The sequence below is a fragment of the Pelophylax lessonae genome, assembly GCF_965119305.1.
Source record: "Pelophylax lessonae genome assembly, chromosome: 4".
Classification (NCBI taxonomy): Eukaryota; Metazoa; Chordata; class Amphibia; order Anura; family Ranidae; genus Pelophylax; species Pelophylax lessonae.
Genome location: NC_138771.1, coordinates 537,357,050 through 537,382,162, shown reverse-complemented (window position 1 = coordinate 537,382,162; position 25,113 = coordinate 537,357,050). Strand labels below are relative to the sequence as shown.

The 25,113-nt window shown below is 41.2% G+C and overlaps 1 protein-coding gene across 1 annotated transcript in view; it reads left to right on the top strand.

Moving 5' to 3' along the window:
* ANTXR1 (ANTXR cell adhesion molecule 1) overlaps positions 1-25,113 on the top strand; it is a 313,258-nt gene that overhangs the window by 94,316 nt on the left and 193,829 nt on the right. Inside the window, exons 3-10 of the mRNA XM_082254810.1 lie at positions 2,031-2,102; positions 5,695-5,776; positions 6,172-6,205; positions 7,574-7,653; positions 9,098-9,166; positions 10,807-10,887; positions 19,507-19,567; positions 21,228-21,326. Of these exons, the coding sequence (XP_082110936.1) occupies positions 2,031-2,102; positions 5,695-5,776; positions 6,172-6,205; positions 7,574-7,653; positions 9,098-9,166; positions 10,807-10,887; positions 19,507-19,567; positions 21,228-21,326 (578 nt within the window). The remainder of the gene's footprint in view (positions 1-2,030; positions 2,103-5,694; positions 5,777-6,171; positions 6,206-7,573; positions 7,654-9,097; positions 9,167-10,806; positions 10,888-19,506; positions 19,568-21,227; positions 21,327-25,113) is intronic.

Sequence of the window (25,113 nt, the reverse complement as noted above, 5' to 3'; positions counted from 1 at the left end):
TGAACTGAGCTAACTAGCAGTAAGCGTGGTTAAATCCAGTTAATGCATTAGGAATGTTCTTGAGTGCATTCTAAACTCATACCCCAGCTGTGGGTATCTGTAAATGTTCCTAGGCGGGGTTCCCTTATAAGGTGATCGCAAAATGTCTGATGCCTTAAAGTTAGTGTTAGCCGGCTTGGGTTGGGGCCCTGTAAGGTGGTGGTGCATGTAAGCGGTCCTTTTAAGAGTGCTGGCAAAGAATGGTGGGTGGGCTGACAAGTAGGAGAAGTTTCCAATGTTTTAGCAGTGTGTAGTGGGTGATTAAATCATGTAATTCAGCTCACCCCTCCTGGCAGTTGACCAGTCTGGTCCCAAAAGACTTGGCATTCAACAGGTCCCAGCAATCAGGTTCTGGTGTCCCAGTCTAATCAGATCCTCACACAGGGTGCAGCCACTCAGCTTTAATCCCGAAGACACAACGTCTCTCTCTCTCTCTTAAACTCAGTCTCTGAGAGCAGCTTTGGCAGACTCACATGCAGGTCCATCGTCTGTCTGGTATAGGTGGACAGGCACAGAGGTAGGTCTACTTGGCTCCTCTCCTCACCTTGACACTGGTCCCACCCTGACAATAGGTCTGTACTCTTAGCTCTCCTCTCTAGACTCACCCCCTCTCCAAAGATTTTCCCAGGAAAACTTGGTGAAGCTCTAGTCCCCAGAAGCATGGATCTGTGGAAACACACACCCACACACTCATCATAGATTGAACTGAATGGACTGGTGTCTTTTTTTTAACCTTGCTATGTATCTAAAAGAAACTGGAGTTCAGTAGCCATTAATCTTTTATAAAACCGATGATTACACCTTTAAGGACTACAATTCCCTCGAGGCTCTGCAGCACAACCAGTTCCCTTCTACCGCTTTGCTATTGGATTTTTCTCTCTTTTCCCCTCTTTGGTTTCAACCCACTTTTCAAGGAGGGAGTGGGTAAAGAAAAGCGAGCAGGAAATTACACTGCCCACTCTACACAGATCCTAGTGAAGGAGTGAGTGGGGGAACGAGACTGCACACAGGACCACTCCTGTTTGCAGCCTGGCTCTTTGTGTACACAGTGTACCAGCGAGGACGGCAGAAGACTGCAGAGACAGCTGCATCTCTCCCTTACTACAGCCCAACAGGGGAGGGGGGTAGAGAGTCTGTACAACCACACCTTCAGCTGCCCAGTTCAGCATCCCTGCAGGGGGGGGGGGGGGGGCAGAAGAGCAATGGGGGGGATGTAGATGGTCGACTGCCCCAGCTATAGATCTATTTCTAAAAAAACATAAGAAAAATAATAATAAAAGAAGATTGCAAACACCTCTTATACAGTGATTAGGCTATGGTAGTCTATGTGGCCTACACACATGGGCGTTTACAGGCATACTTGGAGAAGGGGCGTTTACAGGCAGAAAAAAACGCAACAAAGGTGTGTTTGGAGAGGAGCATCAAGCATTACACATTAAAATTGCACATAAGCATGCAAAAGGAATTCTAATGGCCACAATAAATGATTATTCTGGCCATTATAATGCGTTTACACTCAACACCATACGTGCAAAAGCACACATACATAAGTAACATTAGAGGCATTTTTTTCTGGCAAGTTCTGGTAGAAAAAATCAAGCTTATTTTGTGCATAAGTTCATACTCCCATATGCATGAGGCCTTAAAGTTGAGCTCTAGACAGATTTATTCAGTTATGTATTCATTAAATAATACTAATTTAGTCCCTCTACTGTATATGTGTTGATATCAGACTCCTGAAGTCTCCTGCACAGCGGTGCACAGACTGGGAGGGGCAGAACTAACCCTGGAGCCAATAGGGCTATATTAGAATGCACATGAACTGACAAAAGGAGGAAAGAGAGTTGGTAACCCATGTGTGCTGCTGCTCGTTCATTGTCCAATCAGTAGGTTAAAGGTCTGTCCTCAATTAGACTGTGCTAGGTAAGATACAAATCCTTTGACAGGTAAAACAAGGCATGTACTGTATATTTTTTTTTTTTTATTTACAGCCCACAACTCAGAATGTCCTTCATTGTCTTTTCCAAAAGAGGGTCAACCCTAATGCGCCTGACTGATGACAGGTGAGTACTGAAACAATATGCCTGGCATAATGGAACAAAGTAAAGGTGGGGTTGGGGGTATGCATACACCACTAAATATTAAATGTTAATGAAACTTCCATTTAATATTAACCTACTTCTCAACCTAACCTTATCTTTTGACCTAACACAGTGGGCATACACTTTTAAGCTGGCCAAAGATGGATCGAATCTCAGCCGGTTCAGCAGGGACCAGCTGATGTTCAATACATCTATGGGCAGGCTAGCTGTACTGAAGTTGATCAATCAATCGACTTCAGTACAACCAGCCTGTCTGATTTTTTGCATGTGATTACTGACAGCTGCTATAGCCACCCGCAGTGATAATTGGTGGCAGAACACTATAGTGCTGCAGGAGTGATTCCCACATCAACACTGACTGTATTGATGGGAGAATCAAACAATTTTCTTTCCTGCAATCTATGATTGTAGGAAATACAATCTCACCATCTATGGCTTGCTTTACTCACACTGACTCACATCCACGACCTTGTGTTAAGAGAGAGTGTCAATATAAAGTTAATGACAGCCCCATAACAGTTTACATATCGCAGTGCGAACTGTCTTTTCAGACAGGAATCGGATAGCTTGGGTGTGAACAGCCATGTAATCTGAATCTGGTGTGGACCAAAAAAAGCATCCTGTACGAGTTTGGTCCGAATGTGATGCAAATTCAGCCATACAATCTATATGGCTGAATTTGCATCGCACAGACATCGCATGTGATTTGCACAGCAGTGTGGTGCGAATCACATGCAATGTCTGATATAGCTTCAGTGTGAACCGGCCCTTACTCCATCTAGGCAAGATCCTATAGTATAATTAACTATGGGCAGTCAGAGAAAGCATCTGAGCCCAGCTACTCTACTTAAGTTCAAAGGATGACAGGGTTTGGGAAGAATATGCAAAAAACCTCTCATGTCGGTATGCAATGTTAACCGTATATATGATATCAGAGACATTGGGAGCTTTTCATTCTGCAATGAGAAGTTATTGTAAGACGGGCTGCTAATAGTATATGGGATACCACTGTGCAAAATTGTATTGGGACCTTGTCTATGTTTAAATTTAGAAGCACTAAACCCAGGGATGGGGATAACAATACGCCAGTTATTTTAGAGATTAGAGAAAAAAACATCCTCCAAAAGCTCCTCAAACTCTTGCACTCCCACAGTACATAAATTAGGTTCCCCACCTCTCCACACTGAGGCCAACATAATGGAGAGGAATCCTTAACAATTTTATATAGCCTGAAGGGTGTAAGGTAACCTCTGTGTAAGGTTTTCAGGTAGTTCTCCCAATGGTTAGTACAACGTGAGGTTCTATAAACTAGCAGCATAGCTTGTTTCCATTCAACAGGAGAGAAGATCTTACCAAGGGCTTTTTTTATCCAGGATTCCATGTGGGAAGTTTTGGTAAAATCTCCGCCATGCTGTAGGTAAGAGTAGATTCTGGATATCCCTCCCTTCTTATATGGTCTGGTAGAGAACATTTGCCAAATATCTTTATCAAGGTATAACTCCCAAAGGGGGTGCCTGCGAACCCTTTTCAGTTTCACACTCCCTGTTTTCAACCACCTATTCTTCCAACCAGCAAACAGCTACCTGTAAAAACCTTTGCCACTTAAATGCTCTTCTTCTCTGTTTTACTACTGAATACCTCTATGACAAAATCTCATCCTTGTCCTGCCCTGACTTCTCTCTACAACAGCTAACATTCATCCTCCCTGGACACACTTGATCCCCTCAATACACACAGAATAAAGCCCCTGACCATAACAAACCCTGGCAAACAGACAACACCAGAAGTCTCAAAAGACATAGCCATGCTCTTAAACAAATGTGGTATATGCAGTTTTATACCACACTTGTTCAAGAGCATGGCTTTGCCTTTTGGTGTTATTTGTTTGCCAGAGTTGTAACATTAGTTTGTATACATATGCCTTCCTAAAATATAATCCTTTTCTCCGAGCTGCCAAACAAACCTATTTCATTACGTTTATTAATACCCTCTAATCCAGTCCTTGTCAACACTTTTCAATTTTTAACTCTTGACTTCGCCCCTCCCCCCCCCCCCCCCCACTACCTTCACCCACTGCCTTCACCCACTCATTTACTCGCCAGGACAGTTCCAATCATTTCAAAATCAGGATACATGCAATTCCTGGTGAGCTCTAGCCAGATATTGCCCCTATTTAACATATCAAGAGTACCACCAAATTCAATATGTTTCTTCTTTTGACCCTGTTAATACAGAGGAGATTGCTACACATTCCTATGATTCCAACTTAGGCACTTGTTCCCTGAACCCCATTCTCTCACAACTACTCTATTCTACACTCTGTGAACCACAACTTCAGTCCCTCCCACTCTATTGCCATCTTTATCCCCCTCTAAAACATGCACTAGTCACCCCCATACTTAAAGCTGAACTCCAGAAAAAAAATGCTGTGGGACTGCCCACAGCCTTCCCACAGCCTGGAGCTTTGGGCAGAAGAGAACAGTTCTAGAGTAAGGGATAGGGTAAGTAATACATATTATCCTTGCACCCCTTGCCTAAATAAGTCGTTAATCCTTGCACTACAGAGGGTCCCCACTGCAAGGGTAGATTTTATTTAATCCCAGAATCCAGTTTAAAAAGCCCTCAGTGAGCCCCAACAGTCTGAACAACTTAAGATCCAACCTTTTGCTTCTGTTTACCTCCAAACTTTATAACACCAAGTTTCTGACCATCTAAACCAGTGGTCCTCAACTCCGGTCCTCAGGGCCCACTAACAGGCCAGATTTTAAGTATTACCTTGGGGAGATGCAGACTAGAGTAATGCAATCACTGAGCAGCAAATTATATCACCTGGGATGTATTTCAGTTATCTTGCAAACCTGGCCTGTTAGTGGGCCCTGCAGGCCAGGGTTGAGGACCACTGATCTAAACTGCTACCTCACCTTCTTGACCCTTTAAAACGTGGCTTTTGCCTTCAACACTTCCCTACTAAAACACAGTAACAATTTTCCAACTGCAAAAACCAATTGTACTAATTCTAAAAACCAGCTTCTACTTTTTACTCATACAAATAAACCTTTTTGATAAAGTTGACCAGACCGCCCCCTTTTTCTCAAACAATTTCCTTCCTTTGGCCTCCAAAACTCTGCTCTGTTTCCCAAAACAGTTAAATTCAAGGCATGACATTTGCGCATATGTTAGCTCTGAACCTGAACTGTCAAGCCATCAAATGGCTGGTGTCATAGCTGATCACATGTACATCACTATGCAACTGCATATCAAACAAAGGCTAAGATGGCAGTTTCCTTGGCTGTAAAGGATAGGATGGTTTAGAACTCCAAAACTTCTGGAATGTTAGATTCTTGTTCTCCTGCTCTGCTCAGTGGTTAGATACACAAATCTGGGTAGCCAAAGGACCAACTAAATGTCCTATCAGGACCTAAATAATGTATAAAAAAAAATGATAATTCCTTTTATACTTCCCAGAATAATTTTGGTAATCCACAGCAGATTAAATTATTTAAACATTATTATGAACAATTACCCTGATGAATTGTTCTGCTTATTTTCACAGAGATCAAATCAAGCTAGGCTTGGCAGAGCTACAGAAAGTTCTCCCAGGTGGAGACACCTACATGCATGAGGGAATTGAGAGGGTAAGAACCATGTGTTAACTATTACCATCTCCTGGCAGAAACTGCACTGGAAAACCCTTGTGTCTTTAGGGCATGGCAGCGCCCTCTTTTTATGTGTTGTAGGGTTATATGCAATGGTAATTACAAGTTTATTAGATGAATTCACTTCTCACATAATCCATTATTATAAGGCCTGTGACTTTTTTATTTCCAAAAGGAGAGTTTTATTTTTCCAAATCCTTTACTTTGCATCTGGGGTAGCAACTACTTCATGACTAGCAATGTGACATACATTACTAATTTGTACACTATATTACCAAAAGTATTGGGACACATGACATACATAAATATGTTTAGCTATCCAATTAACTGTATGCTTGCTAAAGTCATCCTTTTTTTTCATTTACTCTGTCCAGGCCAGTGAACAAATCTATCATGAGAATCACAAAGGTATGTAAAACTGGGTTGTCACAGGTGGACATTGATCACTATTTAATCACCATTTAAGGATCACCTGATGCTTTACTTATAATATATAACCTATTGCATTATAACAGTGTATAGAAAGCAATACATTGGCTATGCTAGATCTGCCAACAAAACAAGATTTTTGTGCTCTGTTCCCTAAATATATAGAGCGTAGAAAATGCTTAATGGTAACCATTTGTTTTTGGGAAATGCTAACTCCTAGGATGTCAACCTAATCTGCCGACAGGCATATAGCAATCAAGGTCAGGGGAAAGATAGATCTTCTGATCAGCAGTTTAATTCTAGATCTGCAAATGAAAATACTGAAGCTGTTGGTTCAATACTAGAGCAAAGTATTCCAAGCAGGAAGTTGACCATGGCAGCTTGCACATACAGTATGTTCTTAACAAACTGGTAAAGGGTCTGTATACAATAGACAGGCATAAGTTACCCTTCCCCAGACCTTCTGGACAGGCTAATCACCATGGATGAACATTATCATCATGACTTAGATGGCTTTAAATGGGTTATATTAAAGAGTCCTTTAGCATTTCAAGAGCAAATCAATGTAGCCACTAAAGCAAGTAACATGTAGCATTCCTTAACAAACTTTATTTTGCTGCTGAGTGGCCCAATTCAGTGTATATCCAGAGGTGGGGGCAAACTGATTCACATATTCCTATTTCCCAAATTAACTTGAACACATTATGTAAGTATGCCCAGTGTACAAGAACATAACAATGTGTATAAATTATCTGATATAGAGAGTAGATCAGGGTCTTCAAACTCTGACCCTCCAGCTGTTCAGGAACTACAATTCCTATCATGCCTAGTAATGTCTGTGAATGTCAGAGTTTTACAATGCCTCCTGGGATGGGTAGTTCCGCAACAGCTGAAGGGCCGTAGTTTGAGGATCCCTGGAGTAGATCATTGAATAGCAAGCCACTGTTTTTCCTTTTTTTATTCTTTTATAAAATTTTTAACAATGTGTTCCCTCATTGTAAGTGACAGTATAGCTTGTTAAAGATTAGATTAACTATATTCAGTTAAAATAATACTATCGTCTGAAATTTTAGAGCTGGCCATACACCAGTAGATCTTTGTAACTGACCAGAACTTGCTTTGTCAAACTGTGCCATACAGATGTATTGAATTAGGAAGACAACATATAAAATATCATACAGTGGCCTTAACATATTTGTTGGTCATGTCAGCGAATCAACCCTCCAAGTTATCCAGTTTTTGTTGGATTTTGTGTGTGGATGCTTTCATGCATTAACATAATTTGAATGAAAGTAATTGAATTAAACACTAAGACTATACCATAATTAATAACAACTTTCCTTCCAGGTTACAGGACAGCGAGTGTCATCATTGCCCTGACTGATGGGGAGCTGCATGAGGACCTGCTTTATTACGCAGAACGAGAGGTAGCAATCAAATGCTGCAAATAACTGAAAATCTAAAGCCATATATTGTATCCCTGTGTCAATATGAGAATAAGTTAAAGTGTATTTAAACCCAATAACAAAATATCATATATTGCAACAAACCAGTCTTTAGATATGGTGGCAACATTAGTTTTCAATTTTCAGTACCTTTTGTCCGAGTACAAGTACAAATATACCTATTAAACCTTTTGGAAAAAGTTGTTGTTATGACTGATGTTATCAATAACAATGTTATCAGCTTTCCCAGCTATCTTCTCTGAAATACAAAGCAACACCCCTCTATGTGTTGACGATGAAGAGAGGGCCAGTGTGTGCAGTCCAAATCAGGAGAGTAGCCTGGGTGACAATGCTGCTTCTCCATAGATACAGAACAGTGAGTGATCATTGTCAGCCTAGAACAGAAAGTGTGTTATGGGTGAGATGCCCAAGAGAAACTAAAGCAAACATGCTGTGAAATAAGAACATGAATACAGTCATTACATCTAAGAACTGGTAAGCTGCAATACGTTACATTTTTATTTTTAGATTGAGAAAAGCTTTAATATCATGCAAATTGAGGCATATACTGACGTGGTTATCCGTAGTACTACTACTAATAATTTCCATTTCATAGAAACATTATTAACTAAGGCCTATTTGAGATAAGACTTTGACGAGTACTAGGGGTGAAAAACAAGGTGGTTCCTATGCATTTGGGCATGTATGAAAGAACAGGAACATCTTTCACTACCCACATTCATTGAGATAATACTACCTGCCTTATCAATAGTAAAACTTTGATATTTGTTGAGTATCACATTGCCACTTTAGGCAATAGTCTCATTTTGCATAAATTTGTGATATAGCACATACACTCGAAATGTGCCAGTCTCATTGGACTCAGCAAAAAATAACTGTCAATTTAAAAAAAATAAAAAATAAATAGGCCTATAGTCAGATGTAATGCTACCCAATAGTTTTAATGCTGAGACCTAACTTGTCAATATTGGTGATCATGATGGGTCCTCTGGTGACACATATATATTGACTGGATCTTGAAAATATTGCGAATGTTACTGTGAACAGCTTATCTAAGTGTCAGCAAAACTACAGCAATGCTATATCAGTAACAGCCCCACTGCCAAACATGTGCTCTGTTGTCAAAGATAAAGTGAGAATATCTTTTTGCCTGATCCGAAGGGCCAGCAATGGAATTCTTACTTCTGATTCCTACTGTCAGCTGTTTAATGACCATACTGTAACAAGGAGTTCTCAGTTTCAGCAACTAGAAAATGGGCTTCATCTAAGAGGACCCAACATAATCTGATTCTCCATTGCTACAGTCAATAATACAGTTAATGTTTACAGTTATAGGTGTGATCTATGCCATTCATTTGTATATGTGTTTTTTATGTTATTATTAACTTTTCCATATCACTTTTAGGCTAACAGGTCTCGTGACTTGGGAGCGCAAGTTTATTGTGTAGGTGTGAAAGAGTTCAATGAGACACAGGTAATATGTTTATTGCATTGAAAGAATAAGAAACAAATCAACTTTATGTCCATTAATACTAATAGTATTATTAAGGAAATCAGGCTATGTTCTGATATCATATATTAAGATCATTTATTGGTATATATTATTTTTACGCCTAATGTGGGAATTAAAACTAGTGCCCACTTAAAGTGGTTCTAAAGGCTTAAGGTTTTTGACCAAAAAGTTTAATCCTCATTGAATGGGGTTTTAAAGGCAATCCAAACAAAATTATATAAAAAAAAAAAATCTTTATTTTAAACATTTAAAAAAAAAAATTATTATAAAAGCATATGCATTTGTAAATGTGGGGAACAAGTAATACAAGGTCTATAAAGGTGCAAAAAAGTGGCATTCCCCAACTATTTGCTGTCCGGTTCCATTTGAAGGTTGAAACAGCATAGATGTTTCCCAGTGGTGGGGATATCCAACGCTTTTTAAAGTATACAACAAAATCTTCTTCAGGGATTTTTACCACTTCTGCAATATACAATAATTACATTTAGGTTGCATGCTACATAGAAAGAAAAATGTTTTCTCTGCATTAAGGAAAAAAACCCTCCATAATCAGCTCCCCCAAGCACCCCCTAAATACTTACCTGGCTCCTCTTTCTATCCAATGCTGAGCCTGTCTGCAGCAGCACTGCTCTCTCTCCCTCTGCTCACAGGACACAGGGGCAGCAGCGGGAGCGGGCTGTCAATTAAATCCTATGAGGAGGGAGGGGGATGGGGCCTGCTGTGTGGGTTTAAAGATGCATGCCAGCACGAGTGCTCACTCCCCATAGCACACAGTTTGCTATAGGGGAATTTAAAGAAGTAGAGGAGCAGAAATCACCGGCAGGGGATCCTAGAAGAGGAGGTAGGAGCTTGCTCTCTACCATTGCACAGAGCAGGTAAGTAGAGCATGTTAATTTTTTTTAATTTTTTTTTTTATAAAAGGGGCTTTACAACTTTCCCGAAGTCTAAAAGCAGGAAAACCATTTAAAGTGGAAGTTCACCCAAAAGGGAAAGTTCCGCTTGCCTGCCTCTTCCTCCCTCCTTTTTTTTGGGGAGGAGGGGAGCGGGTACCTGTCAAAACCACTTCTGGTTGGATTCTGCGGCAATCTGAGCAGAAATGTGACCCCTCCTCTTTCCCTCACAGCCTCCTGGGACACATCACAGGTCCTGTAGAGCTGTGGGACCTCTGACAATGTGTAGTGCAGCTTGTGCATGCAGAGTGGAAAGCCATCTGTGAAGCCGTAAGCAGCCAGAGCCAGCTTTCCAAAGTAAACATACCGGTGCCCTAACCCAAAGAGGGCCAAGAGTCAGCTTGGGTGAGGACAGTGCTGGATCCCTGCACTGGTAAGTGTCCTAATATTAAAAGTCATCAGCTATAGTATTTGTAGCTGCTGACTTTTAATTTGAGACTTCTAGGGCGAAAAACTGCTTTAAGATCACATACAGTATGTCTATGTGACTTTTCTACTATCTTTGTTCATGTTTATTATTAGAGAACTATCTAGACTGCAATAGAGGCCAAGACTAGAAAAACATGATGATACAGAATATTTTGTTGCTACAAATGGATTCTTTGCCTGTTGTAACATTCTTTCTTATTTTTTCCTCCCGCGGGGACCCAGCTGGCACGAATAGCTGACAGCAAAGACCACGTCTTCCCTGTAAATGGCGGCTTCGAAGCACTTCATGATATCATAGGCTCAGTAAGTACTATCTAGTCTTTGCTAACACTTAGAGAAAAGTAGATGGAATCATTTTTTAATCTCCCTTGTCCTCTCATAAGAACAGATTGATCTGACAAAATGATCAAATAATCAAACTATCCAATTACATACTTTTCATCCATGCCCTTATGCATTATCTTGAAACAGTACATTATTATAAATGAACAGCTGTGCATATTCATCTTACTGCAAGCCTGGGCTCTATCGCTCAGGTGAAAACAGCATTTGTCGTAGTCAAATTTTGATATTTAGAAAAAGATGTTCATAATTCATGCATGCACTGGGTGTAGGCCACTTGCGGCTCCCTCATGATTGAGGGGTAATGTATATATTCTGATTCCACCTCGACCCCAGGGTCCACATTAATCCCTAATCATTAGCTGTGCTTTGTCTTGGTCTAATGCACATATATCCAATACTGTCTGTAGCAGAGTTTAGCCTAAACATTTTTACAGTCTTGTTATATCCTGTGCATTAATGTAAAGGTTCCTGATCCCCTCACATCATGGCAATCTCCTATAAATGGTCAAAGTGGGCTATTCCCTAACAGAAATGCTAGGTTCCAGTACTGAATCCTGGACTAGTCCAGGCCATGATGGTAATAAAATGGAGCCTTAAGCAGCAAGATGAAACATAGTTACAAATATCATGAAAAGCATGATAGAAGATCCATGTTTTTGTCAGGAGCTTTTTTAAGTAATACTATTTGATTAATTGCAATAATTAAAGTGTTGCTAAACCCACAACAGTTAATTAGTCTGTACTGTATATGCAGTAAATCATGCTTGTTATACTCACTGTGGAACCTACGGGGTTAATATTCTGCATTGTGTAAAAAGGCTGTTTGATCCTGTATGCACAGATCCTCCCCTTCTTGCATTGTCCCCAAAACATCTCCAGATAAGACAGTTAGTGGAATCAGCCTGCACATGCACAGTTTGATGTGTATTGCTAGAGAGTTGTTTTTTTTTTCTTGGGAGAGTGCATGTGATCAGCACAGGGCCAATCAGCACTGTCCAGACAGAGGGTCAGGGGTCCTGCATCCTTTAAGGACATTCATGGGTGAATGAAAACTCCTCCTACAAGCTTAAACCAGACACTGATAGAAGTCACAAGACTGCTATATACTGCTGATGAGAAAAGGTATTTAGCACTTTATATTTACGAAACAAATTGCATTTCCTTGTTCTTTGAGAGGCCAGATATGGTGAATGCAGGGTTCTGGGTTTAGTGACACTTTAACTTTTATTTATAGTGCACTAATAGGTTTTGCAATGGACAAGTGTGATGCAGAACAACAGGGAGAGCTACTAAAGCTGGCTATACACTAGGAGAATTTCAAATGAAAATTTATTTGAAAATCCTTGGGAAAATGTATATGAAAATTCTCAAAACATTTGAATATCTTTAAAAAGTAGTTTAAGAATGTGTTTGCTTTTAATATTCTGGAATGAATGAACTTTACCAGTTATTTCTTTGGAAACTGAAAGAGCTGAGGCTGAAAACTTCCCAAATTAGATGAATATTCAAGAGGAAGAAAAAAGAACGTTAGAGATAAAATGAAAGCAAAGGAAAGGCCAATAGAGGTATTCTATGGATTCGGAACAATCTGAGCATGATTTAAACAAGATGGAAAATTCCAGATGAGAAAAAGATTAAAGATTCAAGCTTGATGAGAGATGCAGAAATGTATGCTAACAGATCATATACATATCACCACTACAGCAGAAATGTCAGTATTACTCTACCTAAAGGTCAGGAAACAACCCTTACAAAATTGCAGTCTCAGGAAATATAATCAAAGTCTTAGGAAGTGTAATTAAAGTCGCATTTGTGTGTCAGCGATGGCTTTTGAAGGAAGCCCTTCTGTTTTATATACATGACCCCGACACGTGATCTCTTGACTGGGTCACATTGCCTATTCAGTCTCAGTTATTCAGTGCATGCATTATAAACTCAACTTAACACCATACCATGTGGCAAATGTTAGCTTAAGTTCCTATTTCAGATCAGCATCAGCTCAAGAGTTGAAACTGTCCATTTTCGAATGTAATAGGCAGTTCTAGTTTCCACACTTAGGGTTTAAAGACATGAATAACCCAAAAAAAGATATTTCAATGATGGTAGGCCAATCACGAGTTGAATCAGTGAAGAAATTTTCCTGCAGTAATATGTGTTTCTGTCCATTCTAATAAGGTCAAAAGTGTCAAACTTTTACAACTAGATTAATTTTTTTTTTTATTAAATAGATTAAAGTGGTTCTAAAGTCTGTTTTTGTTTTTTTTGTTTTTTTACCTTAATGTATTCTCTGCATTAAGGTAAAGCCCCCCACACTTGGTCCCCTGGACTGAAAAGATTGGTTCCATTACCTACTGTTCTTAGTTAAATTATCAGAGAGAAGCACTGCATAGGGGGCTAACAGGTAAATTGTCCCCACATGCACTGTGTTTGAAAGAAGCATGCCTAGTAAGAAATCTCCCAAAATATGTATCATTTGTAAATAAACTTCATATCCCCAAATATACTGTATATGTATAGTTTAGACTATTTAACAAGACGCTTTACAATAAATTCAACAGATTGTACCTGTCATTATTCTGGAGTGGTTGATGATTACTGATTGGTTGTTATAGGATACTGCTCTTACATATGCAAGATATGTCAGTTACAATGTGTCAGAATTTACTGAATATGAAGTTGTCTATGCAAGACTAAGCATGACCATTTAACTTTTGTTTGATCATTATTATGCCTGACTGAATAAATATGAGATGCCAGAAATCTGTCCGGAGAGAAAGAAAGACTGAAAACTTAAGTTAGTAAATTGCTTTCAAAGTTTAAAGTTCAAGAAACCTTAAAAACCTTCCTTAATCCCATTTTGATTTGTAATATAATAGCAAATCAGCAGGATCTAGGAAAACAAAAGCTCATCAATTTCTCAGATTGCAGCTTCCACCCCTTAGGCAAGTGCAGAGATTCCATGCAGATCCAGACATGTGTGTTCGGGCCCTGAGAATAACAACTCACATCATGACAGACTCTCCCAGCAGTTAAAAATGTTGGATTTGGATTCCTGTGCTTTATATACATTGCCTTTCTTTATACAATGAAATATACAATGAAACCAGAAGCTAGTAAAAGAGGATAGGACATCAACTTAAACAAAATAATCTTCTGAAAATATGTTTACCATGTTCTATGAAGGCAGCCATATTTGTTTATCACTAATCATACTCTACTTATTAATAATTCTGTATAGATATAGTGCCTTGCTGGCCCTCTAACTGCAAGTTCACAGTACACTATCCGCAGTCATGGTAAACATTCACAATGATCCTTGTAGCCAGAGGCCATATGATCTTTGAAAACATAAAAAAAAAACAGGGGGCGCCTCTATCTGATTGTGGAGTATGTAGTGAGAAATAAATACAATGGCAGGCAAGTGGCTGGTGTTGTGCAGAGATCAGCCGAAAAGCTGCTGGGTGGTGAGAAGGAAGTGTCCCGGAGAATGGAGAGGCCAGTGGTGTGGTGTGCATCAGCATCTTGGTGTCCTTGGTTTGCTTGAGTGCAGAGTTTGGCCAGGAATCAGCTAGGTAGAAACAGACAGGAGCGCTCTGGCTGAGGAAGCTAAATTGCATGCAACGCTGTAGAGCGGCGGCTTCACAGTGTCCTCGGCTGGCTTGGCTATCTCTGCTGGGATGAGGTGATGATGTTTCTCCATCAGGAGTTGTGGTTACACGTTTCGGGGCTCCATCCCTTTGCCAAACCATAGGGAAAGGTAGTCAAAGCTTTCCCTAAAGTTTGACAAAGGGGTGGAGTCCCGACAAGTGTAACCATGACCACTGATGGAGAAACATCATCGCTTCATTCCAGAGGAGATTGCAGAGCCAGCTGAGGACACAGAGAAGCCGCCACTCCACAGCATTGCATGCGGTTTAGCTTCCCCAGCCACAGCACTCCTGTCTGTTTCTACCTAGCCGCTTCATGGCAGATCTCTGCCTTTCAAAAGAGTGTCAAGCAGGCCAAGGACACCCAGATGCTGATGCACACCACACCGCAGGCCTCTCCATTTTCCAGTGCTTTCATCTCACCACCCAGCAGCTTCCCGGCTGATCTCTGCAAAACACCAGCCACTTGCCAGCTGATCTCTGCCAGAGAGGTTAAGAGTTCCCCAGATGACAAGCCAATGCTTCCTCTATCAAATGTGAGTGCTATATTTATTCATCACTACCAAATAGCTGTTTCCAATACTCCACACTCAGATCGAGGCACCCCCAGCTTTTTTTCTGTTTTCACATACTAGGTTTACTTAGGACCTACACAGTGGAGCTGCCTCTTCCCTCCATATGTTAATCTTTTTAACTGCTTACCCCCCTTTTTCATCCCACACATCTACCCTGCTGCTTTACTGGTCTGGCTACAGCAGTGCCAAAGTTTTTCCCTATATATATATACACTACTGCTAGTATCCTTTTGGGCTGTGAAAGGAAAATCTCAAAACTGTGCTGATAAAACCTAACACCTTATAAGAACTGTCTGGATGAGTAAATGTGTCTCCTAAAAGAAGTAATGGCGCTGGGAAGTAGACAGGGCTACAATTATAACTCCCGCTTGCACCGTATTTTCAGGAAGTTGAAATCTGGAACTTGGAAGGATTCTTTTTTCCAGGAGAATTTTTTCCTGTGGTATGCAGATTAACAGAAATAAGATCATACTCTTTCATTACGGCATTTGGCACCTAGTTAAAAGCTGGGGAAAGCTTCTTTGGATGGACTTGAAGGAGATGAAATTCAGAAATTCTCATTGCTTGTGTTTTGTGAGGGAAATAAAATGTGAAAATATTGTCTATGGTACTTATTTTCAATCTTTGGTATAAGTAGTAGGCATATAGAACTTATTTCCATACAGATGCAGTTTTGGAACATCATCAAAAATTTGGAGGCTGACATTGCTGATCCTTTAAAAACGTTATGCCATGGCTGTCTTTGCCTTGAATACTGGTGAGGCACACACCCCCCTAAACAAGCATGCAACAAAAAAAGTTGTTCTGCATTAGTGGAATGTGTTGAAGTCACTGATCACGGGAGTGCAGTTTGTTCTGCACTCCTGTGACCCATTTTCAGCAGACAAAGGGCTAAAGAGCACTGTTGGCTGACGTCACAGAGGCGGTCCAGGCTCGGGAAAGACAGCGACCATATAGTTGGGATCCGCCCACATGCCTGGACCGGCCCCCGGCTCAGCCTCTCAGCAAGCTGCTCCTGTCCCCTCCACAGCCCAGCACTCCAGTGGGGGGCAGAGCAACCCAGCACTCCAGTGGGGGGCAGAGCAGAGCTCTGGGTGCTGTGGGAACCGAATGATCAATGGTGTTTGATCGCTCGGCTTTCAGCCAGCGGGGGACAGATGCAGCATCGGTCCGATGCTGCATGCATCTAGGTAAGTATGATTCTAAAAAAACTAAATTCCCATACTTCTCTTTTAACTGCTTAGGTAAAAAATATTAGAGGAGTAACTGGCTCTTTCTTTTTTCCCCGTTCCATATGACTGTACAGAGTTTAAATGAGAGAGAAAAAGAGAGAGAAAGAAAAAAAGAAACAAAAAAGGACTACTGCATAGCTGTCTCATTTTTTTTTTTTTTTTTTTTCATATTTCAAACATTCTAATTCTAAAATGTGTAAATGTAAATAAAAAATTGAAATTACCTAAAAACTATGATAGTTCATAGTAAACATATTTCGGAATAAAGAGTACATCATACAGAGCATAGCTGGGGACAGAAGATATGAAGGCTGTACTTTGTTATATTTTTAGAAATTACAGTCTAAAAGGGAATATGAAATGAGACAAAATCTTCCTGTATATAATACTCAGGAAAAGACAGACTGAGTCCATTGGTAACAAAAAACTTCTAGTATTAAGTAGTAAGTACCTTTACTCTTTGCTGCATAGCCAAGTAAAGCCTGGTACATGTGGGCCGGTTCAACAGAAGCCTGGTATCGGCTTAACAAAAATGCTGCGCAATAAATAGTGAACCAAGACAGTGACTCAAAAATAGTTCATAAAATAGTGGACATCAAATATATATGTTCATAAACCCATAATTATTTAATCTATTTATGGGTTTATTAACATATATATATTTGATGTCCACTATTTTATGAATTATTTTTGAGTCACTGACTTGGTTCACTATTTATTGTGCAGCATTTTTGTTAAATTTTATTTACATTGTGTGAGATAGTGGAGTGCTTGCAGCAATTAAATCATTACCTTTACCTGGTTGCTCGTGGGATTTACTGATTACATCCTGGTATCGGCTACTGCAACAGAAACCGGTGTACATCAGCATGTCCAACAGAAGCAAGCCGAACAGCCAGAAATTGTTGAACGGGCAGGCTGGAAAACCAGCAGCCAATCCACATTCAATCAGCGCTGGCAGCCAATGGCTGTGAGCGCTGACTGATGTGTTCTGGCAGGGGGCTGTCCCCCTATCACAGTGATGGCAAACCTTGGCACCTCAGATGTTTGGATCTACATTTCCCATGATGTTCATGCACTCTGCAGTGTAGTTGAGCATCATGGGAAATGTAGTTCCAAAACATGTGGGGTCAAGGTTCGTCATCACTGCCCTATCAGAATACAATAGCTCAGCGGCGAGATCTTTGTACTAACATTACATAGTTAGTACAGCGAGCTCCTCCCGAGCGCCTCCGTTTTTATTTTAGCGGGCTGAATAAAAAAAAAAAACCCTTAAGTTTGTACCAGGCTTAAGTTACTACCCATACTCTGGACACTAATGGCGTTTTTCCACTGCATGGAACCGAACGGTTCGGTTCGCTTTTGTGCTTTTCCACTGCTGGTATTGCATGGTACGGTGTAGGAACGGTTCGGTATGGTACGGTACGGTACGACGGCGCTTTTCCACTACATGGAACCGAACGGTACGGCTCGCTTAAACAGTACCACCTCAGTTGTGGTTCCAACAGGGCCGTACCGGTACTATATCCCACAATCCTTTGCATGCAGCCTTGACTGTTTGTCACTACTAGCCACTGATTGGTCAGAGAATCATTGTTATCCCACCCACTTTACTTTAGTGGAAAAGCAAACCGTACCAAACCATTCCAACACCGCACCATGCAGTGGAAAACCAACAGAGCCAAGCAGGGCCAAGCAGGGCCGAGTGGAGCCGAGCCGGTACTTGCAGTGGAAAAGTGCCATAAGACATTACAATACAGTGTAAGTGTTGTAAAGTCCATTAAAAAACAAATTTACGTACACTTACAAAAAACCTTTCCTGTTTTAAAAAGAAATTTTGTTAACCACTTCACCCAAATGGAGGTCCCTTTACGTCCTTGGGTTTCAGTGGTTATACCGGGATGATGCACCTACAGGCATCTTCCCGGTATCAATTTTGCAGCCAGCGATTCTGAGTAAAGCATAAGTGACCTGAGTGGCTAATTAGCCACTCAATCACTTCTGCAAGTGGCAGAAGAGGGTCCCACCCCCCTCCCGCCCCCACCTTACTCTCGCACGCATATGTAAACAGTGCTCGCAGCACACATGTGAGGTAATGTCGCGAATGTCAGAGTGAGGCTGGAATAGATACATTTTCTATTCTGATCTATATACTGTGCCTTAACTGTCAGCATAATGGAGTGCAGGAGAGAGATTATTTTCCAGTTAAAGTGTAGACCATATATTTTTTAACAACTTTTTTAAAATCACTACCTTTTTTTCAATTTGATCAGAGTGCATCTTTAATGATGCAGCACTATTGGTCATGAGACTCAGTAGAAGTGTATGAATATTGATTTTCAGTTGGCAAATGTCCTAAGCCACTTATTTGGTGATAAGGTTCCAGTCATATTCGTTTTAGGATGTGTTCATTTTCTATAGATACACAATAAATGAGTGCAAGTCACTTTATTTACAGTATTTGTAGTTATATTCCACTACTACATGGAGAACAGGATGGAGGGTGAAGGTTTCTACGTAGAACACAGTCTCTGGTCTTTGCACATATTCCTAAACTTTTTGGGTTTCTTCTCTCACAGGGCTGTACAGGCTTGACACTTAGGGGTTGATTTACCAGAGGCCCCATTCACACTTAGCATGAGTGTAGCCAGGGGATTTAGAGACTTTTTTTTCTGGTGCATTTATTGAATGTTTTTAGGTGCAACCTGTAGTACAGAAGCAGAATCGTGTGCTTTGGCCCCACACAATTTTTAATGGGAATGCCAGAAAACTGTTTTGGTGGTTGTTGAAGTGATCAGTTGGCTTTGGAGCCAGCAAAATCACTTCCATCAGAAAGCCAATGGTAGGCCTGACAGGGTCACATGCCCTCCTGGCTAGGCCATTAAACATCCACAAACACAGAATGCCACTTCTAACACACCCTGGTGGAGCCAGCTCATACATGAAGTGACTTTGTTGATACACTTCATGCCAACAGGCACATACAAACAAGCTGACTAAAGCTTTCTGCTTCCTTCAGAATCACAAAAAGGCGAATTACTGCTGCACTGCTTGCTTATCTACAGAAAAAAGACCTGAAGAGTCCTGTCTACAGCACTAATCCATTATTGTTTTATTGAACAGATTCTGAAGATGTCCTGTATTGAAATTTTAGCTGTAGAGCCATCAAGTATTTGTGCTGGGGGTAAGTACGTGTAAACACATTGTCACTAAAATGTAATTATTATTATTGTATTTCTCCTGCATTCAGTAGCACAGAAATAAATGTATGACTAAAGAGTGAACATATGTGACAAATTTGCAAAAGATTAATTTCAGTACCATTATGTTTGGTTTCTCAGGGTATAGCAGGAGACAATAACAAGCTGTGTCTGGTATACAAAGCATGCCAGTTCATAAGAGCCAACATAAACCAAATTCCCAATCTAAAGATATCATAGAAAAAGCCATCAGTCACTGATAGTTTATGATTTCATATAAAACATGTACTGGCAGGATCTGATTCTGGCTGGAGTCCAAGACTTTCCAACAACCTGAGCATATGAACCCCTCTGAGTAACGTGACACTAGCCAGATTCACATACTGGCCTTGTGTACAGTGTACAGTCAAAATGCATTTGAATTTTGAATAGAAAAGGGAAGCGCTGGAAACCTACTCTATTTTTTTTCTTTCCATCTGTGTCCGCACTAGGGAGATTCCTCCCATCTACTTGTCCTGGTGACAATCTCACTGACAGAATGTGCTGGAAAATGCAATGTTTTAGAAAGGTCACTGAAACAGAAGGTGTGGGTACATTTCCAGTGGGGGTACCTAACGCAGGCCAAAGATTATGGGATTTTCTTTTCTGCAACCACGGGTTGTAGGAAAGAGAATTGCTTGATTCCCCAATTTTCACTGACTGTGTTGATGGGGGAATCTCTACAACAAAGCTATTGTGTTCTCTCGAGGAGGGGGGCCCAGAGAGCAGTCCCTGCCGGGATAACACAACGATTATTGCAAGCAGCTATAGCCGCTGGCAATAATTGCTTGCTAGAAATCTTACATGCTGGTTGTACCAAGTCGATTGATGGATTGACATGGGTACAATCAGCCTGCCCACAGATGATTTGAATCTCAGCCAGTTCAGCAGGGACCAGCCAAGATTTGAACCATCTATGGCCAGTAATTTGCCGAAAACTCACCAAAATCTCCAAATACGTCATTTCCGGTGATTCTACAGCAGCAATAATTGGAGATTTCGAGGAGTTGCTGTTTTCACAGAACACCGGCAGCATAAACACTATGGTACACAATATAATGAGTGGACATTTTTAGTCCGTCTGTTACTAACCAAAAACATTGCCACCTCAAAGGTGGTGACAACTTTTTTCCTACTTGCCCGTTATTCTGTCAAAACATTTAACTCGTCGTGTACCGTAGTGCCAGTGTTCTGTGAAAACAGCAACTCGTCCAAATCTCCAGTTGTTGCTGCTGTAGAGTCACCATAAATGACGTGGTTGGAGATTTTGGTGAGTTGGAGTTTTCAACAGAACACCGGCTTAAGAAAAGAATTTCCCTCACTGTGTTGAGACTTCCTTTCATTTTCTTTTACATCTCTGAGACAAAGTGAAAGAAAGTCTCCCAAATGTAACACAGATTTAAAAAAAAAAAAAGACCAACAATGGTTTTAACCCTTAAAATTGATAAGATGAATTCTTTGATTGGCTGTAGTAAATGAGCTTTGCATATTGTGTTTCTTCTATTAAATGAGATAGAACAACAAAGCCCAATACTAGATGGAAAATGAATAAAAATGTAATAACCATGACACTACATTTGTGTGTAATACTCATCTCTCTCATAGAGTCCTTTCAAGTGGTTGTAAGGGGGAATGGATTCAGATATGCGCGGAATGTGGACCGGGTCCTTTGCAGCTTCAGGATCAATGACACAAACTCTCTCAGTAAGGTTATATGTTTGTCTAGAAAAAACAGTTTTATTGTAGCGGTTGTACATTGCATGGTAAATGGATAGTTTCTAGGGGTTTCCTGCAATTCCAATCAAACAGATAGAGCTAGCCAGCTTCTGCAGCATCACATTTCTACATAAATTGGTAGCTGTTCCTCTTTTACTAAAATATCCCGATTCTCATACCTGTGAGGAGATTGGTTTAGAATGGCTGTGTTGTTTCTTTGTAAGTGTGGACTTAGGCAGAGCCAGATGTAAAGTTGGCCTCATACTGTATATCACAAATTGACATAGATACAAGTATCTATACACCGTGTGGACTTAAGCTGGCCATACACTGGCAATTCACAATTTCAGTTGATTTAGAGGAGCCGACAACAGTGGATGGCTTCACCGGCTCGACAAAAGTCGACTACTTTATCAACCTTTGTCAAAGGAGCCAAGCTGAAACTTGACAGTGTAAGGTTCTGGCACTCTCAGTGCCTCCTATCACATTATTTCCGGGTGATTTCCATCTACCTAGATAGATGAAACACATATAGGTGTGTTTCCCTTTAAGACTGATGCTGTCATCACTCAGCGCCGGACTGGATGGCTATTTAGATCGCCGGCTCTCACTCACATGTGTTCGTTCAAACTGCCTTGTGCCTTGATGCTAACCTGTCTTGAAGCATACCTCGCTATTGGAACCACGCTGCGCTGATCCCTGTATCCCGCTACTGGATCATCCGCCCTTGCTGGAAACCTCTCCTCTGCTACATTGCTATTAGTGATAAGTACCCCATAGGGGAGACCTCTATAAACTTTATACTAAAGCTTACACTATCTAGCTCTGCATAGTAAGGACTGTTACCACATCTGCATATCTAGATTGCTAGCTCTTGAGCCTACTGCCACCTATTCCTGCACTGGGTTGATCTCTCTTGTATGTCCACCTGCTACTCTGTCATCTGTTACCATACATGATTGCTAAACCTATCTGCATCCATCTGCTACTATCTTACCTTCAAGTGTCTGTCATCTACCATCTCCACCAACCTGTCTCTTCAGCCTATCATCACTGTGTTACTATATACATGAGTCACTCTAGGAAACATCTTATTGAGTGTGTGTATTTATTTGCTGAATTGAGACCTTCCACACATGATGAGTCATTGAGGGTTGGGAATGGTATCTCAGCGTTTCTCTTACATGACTACTGAAGTGGAATATTTCTGCAGCTGAAAATCCACACCATACATAAAACGCAGGAGCGTTACAGATTGAACGAACCACAAATGGATTCAGCAGAAATAACCACTCAGGTGACACAATTAAAACAGCAAGTAACTGCGTTAATACACGCACTTGCTGAATTAAAAGAAGATAATCAGGCTCTGTCGCAGCAGGTAATTAGACTGACACAACTTACCTCTGCTCAGTCTCCTGAACCCAAAATAAATCCTCCTTTGGTATTTACAGGCGATCGCAAAAAATTTTGCGAATTTAAAAACGCATGTGAGTTACTTTTCTTGTTAAGACCCCGTACCTACCTTACTGATCATATTAAGGTTTGTACTATTATTTCTTACCTAACAGGCGATCCTCGGGCCTGGGCAGACTCTCTTTTTGAGAAAAACGACCAGCTTCTCAGCTCCTATGCCTTGTTTCTAGCAGAACTTACTAGCCTATATGATGATCCCAATAGGCAGAGTACTGCCGATTTTCAATTAAGATCCTTGAACCAAGGTGGGAGACCTGTGGAAGACTTTGTCGCAGAATTCAAGAGATGGACCCTTGATTCAGAATGGAATGATGCATCTCTGAAAACCCAATTTAGGCTTGGCCTATCAGAGGCCGTTAAAGACGAGCTGGCCCGAGCGGATCTGCCAAAAACCCTGGATGCATTGATACAACTCAGTATCACCATAGATAGAAGACTACGAGAAAGGAAGTCTGAAAAAATGGGAATGCCATTATCCAGTTCTTCTCGGATTTCGGCCGTTGACCCCACTCCTAAACCAGCTCCAGGTAACCACAGACCCCGACTACCTAGGGAAAATAGGAAACCAAATAAATATGGTGATCCTGCCTGGTCATGGTCCAAGCCTGCCTTAAACAGTCAGCCTTGTCACTCTGACACATCCCATTTGAACCCTGATCCTACAGAGATGGATGAGGAGCCTATGGAGATTGGTGCCGTACATACTAAGTTGTCCTTACAAGAAAAGAGAGATCACAGGAGAATCTGTGGCCTTTGTTTTTATTGTGGTGAAGGGGGACATTTCATTACATTCTGCCCAACCAGACCCCATAGGCCTAAGGCTCTACCAATGGAGGCCAGGCGAATCCGAAGGGTCTTCCCTGAAAAACAGCCTGGAAATTACCAAAGCTGTTGCCAGCCCTGTCCCCGTTCTATATCAGAAAAGGACACCCAGAAATTGGCAGATGTTGGTATAGATACTCCTATTTTTGCAAGCACATTTTTAGCTTCCAATGAAAACATTGAGATTCTTGCACCTGGCTGCGTACGCGCTTCTAATGGCACGGTGGTATGTAGGAAGGATCTGAGGATGTTTGAAGAAGCATTGGTTGCTAGGACTACTAGGATTACTTCGGATGGTTATGTATCCGATTCTAGTGAGGGGTTCATGTAGCAGACACCCTAACAGCAAGTGATCCGATTCTCATATCGGCAACAAGTGATCCGATTCTCATATCGGCAACAAGTGATCCGATTCTCAGATCGGTTGCCAACCTGATCCGATTCTCATGTCGGCAACAAGTGATCCGATTCTCACATCGGTTACCAACCTGATCCGATTCTCATATCGGCAACAAGTGGTCCGATTCTCACATCGGTTACCAACCTGATCCGATTCTCATATCGGCAACAAGTGATCCGATTCTCACATCGGTTATCAACCTGATCCGATTCTCATATCGGCAACCATTTTTTTTTTTTTCTTCCCGATTTTCATATCGGCAACCAGTCTTATCTGATTCTCGCATCGGCAACCAGTCTTATCCAATTCTCGTATCGGCAACCAGTCTTATCCGATTCTCGTATCGGCAACCAGTCTTATCCGATTTTCGTATCGGCAACCAGTGTTATCCGATTCTCGTATCGGCAACCAGTCTTATCCGATTCTCGTATCGGCAACCAGTATTATCCGATTCTCGCATCGGCAACCAGTCTTATCCGATTCTCGTATCGGCAACCAGTCTTATCCGATTCTCGTATCGGCAACCAGTCTTATCCGATTCTCGTATCGGCAACCAGTCTTATCCGATTCTCGTATCGGCAACCAGTCTTATCCGATTCTCGTATCAGCAACCAGTATTATCCGATTCTCGTATCGGCAACCAGTGTTATCCGATTCTCGTATCGGCAACCAGTCTTTTCCGATTCTTATATCGACAACCAGCCTTAGAGGCCTTCCGGAGCAGGCCTTACGGGGGGGGGGTACTGTAAGGTTCTGGCACTCTCAGTGCCTCCTATCACATTATTTCCGGGTGATTTCCATCTACCTAGATAGATGAAACACATATAGGTGTGTTTCCCTTTAAGACTGATGCTGTCATCACTCAGCGCCGGACTGGATGGCTATTTAGATCGCCGGCTCTCACTCACATGTGTTCGTTCAAACTGCCTTGTGCCTTGATGCTAACCTGTCTTGAAGCATACCTCGCTATTGGAACCACGCTGCGCTGATCCCTGTATCCCGCTACTGGATCATCCGCCCTTGCTGGAAACCTCTCCTCTGCTACATTGCTATTAGTGATAAGTACCCCATAGGGGA